The sequence below is a fragment of the Asparagus officinalis genome, chromosome 1 (assembly GCF_001876935.1).
Source record: "Asparagus officinalis chromosome 1, Aspof.V1, whole genome shotgun sequence".
In the NCBI taxonomy this organism is placed as follows: domain Eukaryota; kingdom Viridiplantae; phylum Streptophyta; class Magnoliopsida; order Asparagales; family Asparagaceae; genus Asparagus; species Asparagus officinalis.
In genome coordinates, this window is record NC_033794.1 from 108,708,814 (window position 1) to 108,715,040 (window position 6,227).

Here is a 6,227-nt window from a genome sequence, read left to right on the forward strand (position 1 = left end):
TGATACAATAGTGATCTCTGCATCCCTTTTAAGGTTATGATATTGTAGTGATATCTTATTTTAATAAATTTTTTGTTATAATGAAGAGGATCCGAATCTTTTCTTTAGTGCCATACGATGTCCGATTCATTGTTAAACCAGGGATTGGGTAAAGAAAGATGGCAGATTCAGCATAATGGCTTTGTACCCTTTCTGTCTTATTACTAGCGAATGGGAACAAAAAAGAGAGGTAGCATATGGATTTATATAAGGAATAAAGTCTAGCCTGTGGAGATCCATGTAGATGTGAGCTGGCTTTGGCTTTGTGGAAGGTGGGGTCCCATGTGACAAAGTTAGAATTATATAGTCCCAATTGCATGGGCCTCATGAGCCCTCATGGCCTACCTGGCTCATTGTCAGCAAACAATTTGATGGGCCCTCCAGTTGATGAGCTCTTCATCTTTCTCTATCTTGGTCCGAATTCTCTTTTCGATTACTCCATGGTTGTCTCACTCATGTCCTTACTGTAATTTGGATGCATCTCTTTGTGCCTGTTTGGGATTTGTGGGCTAAGTTGGCCAATGTTACGGGCTGTTACAACAAAGACTTGATCCATGGCAACGAACAAAATAATTTTCAGGATTAAAAAAAGAAAAGAAAAGAAGCCTTTTCATCTTGTGAGAGAATGCGCCCCCCCCCGCCCCGCCCCAAACCCAACCAAAAAGCTAAACGAATTCTTTTCATGTCTTTCTTACAGTCAAATTAGATTCAAGAAGTGTAGATTAAGTACGGAGTTTGATTCTTTAATAGCTGTGGCTAGCCAAAGAAAAAGTTTTTCTGAAACTGTAAGGGGGGTTATTGGTTGGGACAAATTGGGGCCAAGTGAGAAAATTATTCCAATGCAACAATTTTATCCCTTTGAGATATTTTGAGTGGTGTAAAGTGTGGTAAATAAGATAATGGGACAATTTGAGTTTTTGATTTGACAATTCATGTGAGATAATTAATGATGTGACACCTTATTAAAATATAATTTTATTTATTAGTTACTTCTAAATTAACTTATCCAATTGGTTTAGTATATTATTATAATATAAACATTATTTTACTTTAAATTAAAATATAATATTTGTACTATAATTACTAACTAATATTATTAATTATTATATTACATTACATTATATTATATTAGCATGCTATACTATATAATATTTAATATAATATAAGATCAATATATTTAATATAATATTTAATATAATATATTATCTTATTTATACAAAAATATAATATGTTATAATATAATTACTGATTAATATTATTAATTATTATATTATATTACATTATATTAGTATGCTACATTATATAATAATTGATATAATATATGAACAATATATTTAATATAATACTTTAATAATATATTATTTAATTTAATATATTATAATATAGTATCATAGGATATAATGTACTATATAAAATATTATAAAATTTTATTTTATTCAATATAATTTTTGTTTAAAATATTATATATATATATATATATATATATATAATATATTATATATTAGTATATATTATATATATATAAATATATATATATATACATGATAATTACAAATAATAATATATTACAAAGGTATCATGTTATAGTAATAATATATTATATTATTTAAAACTATAGTTATTATATTATATTATATCATAATATTTTATTAATAGTAGTAATTATTATATTATATTATAATATATGTCATGATATCATAATCAATGATATAATATTATAACAATGTATTTAATATATATATCTAATTTAATATATTAGAACCGAGTCGGTTAAAATTTACAGACTCATATAAATATTATTAATATTTTTTATTCATATAATATCATTTAAAATCCTATATTGTAATTAAAAATATAATATATCATATATAATATTATATGCTAATTACTATGATAATTATAAAATATCGTACAATATAATATATTATACGTATAGTAATATATATTTATTTATTAATATGATCATATCATATATAATCGCACATAACATGATTTATATTTATATTATATTTTATAATTAAATGTAATATACTAACAATATTTATTTAATTTTAATAGTTATATATCATTATACTATATTTATTTGATTTTTCTGTTAAATAATACCCTTATAATAATAATGCTAAATAAAATATCAACTACATTTAATATAATATATTATATAATTATATATGTTATTAAAATATTATATAATATTATAATAAATATGTTGTACTATTATTTAATATAGTATGTGATATTGCATAATAATATATAATAAATATCATAAAATATATTATACATATAAATTAAACTATAATAATATTTTATTTTATTATATGATAATATAATATAATATATTGAATATATTATTATTTTATATTTTATATATCACGTCATATATTTATAATATAATTAGCATGTATTAGTTAAGGTTTAAAAATTATCTCAATTGCCTTCAAAGTGGAACAAAATTGTTCCAATATGGAGGATGAGGTAAATTTTTACTATTGAGACAAAATTTTTGTATATGGGTGGGGTAATTATTATCCCAAGTGGTAAAATTATCTCACTAGTAGGGGTGTGCAACGGTCGGTTCGGTTCGGTTTTTACTAAAATTTGAATAACCGAACCGAACCGCTTATAATTCAAAACCGAACCGAACTATTACAAGTCGGTTCGGTGTGGTTCGGTTCGGTGTGTTCGGTTCTAACTTAATCAGACTTCTTATCAAACAACAAACTGTGTTAAAGGAAAAAAAGATATCAACAAAGTAGGAGATTATGAAGCATTAAACATTGATATAATAATATTGTTTTTAACCCATAATGATTCAGAAAATGAGTTTAGGGTTCGAGTCTTTGACTCTTTGGGGACGAGTCGGGTAGTATTGCACTATATTTGGTCGGTTCGGATCGGTTCGGGTTGAAAAGTTTTCAAACCGACCCGAACCGTCCTACTCATAAAACCGATTTTTTCGGATCTGTTCGGTCGGTTTTTTCGGTTTAGACCGAACCATGCTCAGTCCTACTCACTAGTGCTCCAAAAAACTAATAACACAAAAAGGTAATATTCTTGTTCCATTGACCAATGAATAACACTATGAAATAGAATTCTCAAAATTATCCCATTATCCCCCCAAATGTCCCAATGAATAAATTCTTACTTGCAGCTGGATTTATTGATTTCTTTGTTTGTTGCTTGTTTTTAGTTTCTTTTTCATATATTTTATGCTCTTCGGCGTTAACCTTGTATTTCCTGAGAGCGTTAGTTGTTGCCGGTTAGGCCCAACAGATTGGGGCCGTATATCCATCTCAGGCCAGAACAGGCCCATTAGGGGCTTAGATCTGTCAAATGGGTATGTAGAAGCCCATGAATGATTAACCACGATGATTATCGTTAACCATTATGGAAACATAATTCAATGTCTACGCGTGGCTCTCACAATACATCCTGGTGCATACCCAAACCTCTACTAAAATACAAGAGATACGCAATCCAACTCCACATTATACGTGAAGCCCTATACAGGACGACATCAAATCATAAGAGGAAGCAAATCAACATGATGTCAAAGATATTGTCCAAGCGACGATGTAGTCTCAGCCTCAGAAAAAGAATTTAGGTATCAAAGGATAGACCCAAAATTGTGTAGACTCCGGGATGTGCAGACGATAGCCTAGAAGGACCACGACAGTCGGCGGCGGACCGGCGGAGGCGTGGGTTTGCGCCCCTTTCCTCAGCATAATACGCATCCTGAGCTTAAAAATGAACGAGTTGGATACCAGCACGAATGCTCCAAAGAGAGCATATGCAACTCGACTTCAAGATTTTTAATGAAAACCACTAGTTACTTGCTCATAGCTGTTTTCAAGAATTTTTGGTAACAAACATGACTAGTTGTTTCCATGCTAGGGAACAAAGGTAAAACCTGTAATCTTTTAGATCTTGATAGACTTCTGTTTTGTTTTGTTTTTATTTACATAGACGCTGCATTGATTATAATTACGAACATAATTAATGATCGATAGTTTTGCTAAATTACTTTTCAAATTAAAAACTATTGTGTTAATTATGACCATACTGCTGAATTTGGGAACTCTTTCATATTTATAACGAATCATTTGATATAAAATATTTAGTGACAGCGGATGTGAAAGAAAAGTGGGACTTATGGTGGTGAACTTTGAATAATAATCACAAAGGTAAAGTTGATCATGTGCATCTGCATCGTGACCTGGAATCTATTAAATCTCCCTTGATCAAACTACAGATTAAATCAAATTGGCATTTGGTTCTTAAATTCTAATAACGTTTAGAAATGCAAGATTAATGTTGGTGCCAGTGGCGTCCCGTGACGCCTTCGAACCTCTAGGCTTCACGAGATTATTTCAATGTCCTTCAATATTACAGAAGAAAATAGCTTTTCGTATCTTTAATAAACTTTATGAAATTTTATTGACCCGAAGTTATCAACATCTCTTAAAAAACTTCCGAGAAAAGTGAAATTGTATCTACTCTAATATGAACAAGTCTGGCGAGTTGCAAGCAATGAATTGAATCATGATAAAGAAACGAACGGGCATGAAAATGAATAAGATTCTTAGGGTTACATCGGATCCGAAAAAAAAATAACGGTTGCGGGTCTATCCTATCCACCCGACCCGTTTAAAGGCACAAGACGGTACTAATATTTTTCTCGAGCACCTTTACGCTGTCACGAGTTTTCTCTCACCTCCCTTTACCCCCTCTAGTCACAGACTTCTCTATTTAAAAAGAGAGGAAAAAAAAAAAAAAACCCAAAAAAAAAAAAAAAAAAAAAAAAAAAACTTCTTTCTCTGCTAGCGTCTACTTAAGTAGTTTCTTCAATACCCGCATCATCTTTTACCGTTGACTTCAAAAGCATCGACAATCATCCGTCTCTCTTCTTCCTCAACATGGGACACCAAGAGAAGGAACAAGTCATAGAAATGAACAACAACAATTCAGAGATTTGGGTCATCGCCGGAATCTCCTTGAGAGCTCCTCTGAGGCCCATGAAGGCGAAAGCTGTCGAGAAACGCGACGAGGATCGTGTTCCAGCAACACCCGTGAAGAATTCAAGGAAGTCGGTTTGCCCACCGGCTCCAAAGAAGGCAAAGCCTTCTCTCGTGTGTAGACTAGATGAGGTTCAGTTCTTTAGCGTGCCGGAGGATTTGGCGTCGGTGTTTGTTCCGCAAGGGGAGAGAGCAAAGTGAGAGAGGGAGGATGATGATGTATCCTCCTCATCTTTGTAAATATTAATTATGCTGAAAGTAATAAACCTTGGTATTTAGAAGTTGCTCGGTAGCGTAGCATGAGCTTTGATTTGCTCTATTTGGAGTTTTTAAACTTTGTTTAATTAGTATTATATATGATGAAGGTAATTTACTAATATCTGACCTTGCGATGTCTCTTAAATGAAATTGTTATTTATTTTGATTTAATTTCTTCTCATTTATATTTCCATATTAGAATGATGATGATCGATGATGATGAGTAAGCAGTAGTATGAGGATGTGAATCATATGCTTAATTTAGTGCTCTCTTCAAATTAAGTTCCTCTATTGTTATTTTCAGAGAAAATCTTGTTTATGGTGTATGCAATTTATGCAATCTTTGTGTAATTGAGAGAGAGATGTTGTGCGTGCGAAAGCCACCAAACCTATGTGCTTCGAGAAACCAAACCAAACAAACGCCGAGGGAAGACAAAACAAACCAAAAATAACGACACAAACACAAACAACCAATTTTAACGTGGTTCGACAAGTTGTCTACGTCCACGGGGCAAGAAGGGGATGTTGTTTTCACTAATAGAGAAGAAGAATACAAACTGAGATTACAAATCACTTGAACTCACCAATTAATCTCACCAACAAATCTCTAATTCTCTCAAACAAAACCCTAACCAATAGCTCCAGAAAAGTCTTTTTTCTGTGCTCCAAATATCCCTAATTCACTGCTCAATCAAAGCCAAAGAAACCCTAAAATGTGTTGGTATTTATACCCCAAACAGAATCCAAATAGGAACTCAAACTGTGCAAAAAACTCGCTATAAGTTGACTTAACAGGGGCCATAAGTCGACTTGGCGGAGCGAAAAACACCAACTGGAGAACAAATCGTAAGTCGACTTAACAGTCCTGATAAGTCGACTTGCCAGAGCCCAAAACAATAATTCCAAAACAGAACG

General features: G+C 31.7%; 1 protein-coding gene across 1 annotated transcript; it reads left to right on the forward strand.

Annotated features, from left to right (window-relative positions):
* On the forward strand, window positions 4,956-5,255 carry LOC109839138 (cyclin-dependent protein kinase inhibitor SMR6). The gene has a single exon (XM_020407570.1). It carries the CDS (start codon window positions 4,956-4,958, stop codon window positions 5,253-5,255), a length of 300 nt encoding a protein of 99 aa, XP_020263159.1.

Excerpts from the sequence above, each read along its gene's own strand:
- LOC109839138 (XM_020407570.1), top strand. The coding sequence starts at position 4,956 with ATGGGACACCAAGAGAAGGAACAAGTCATAGAAATGAACAACAACAAT.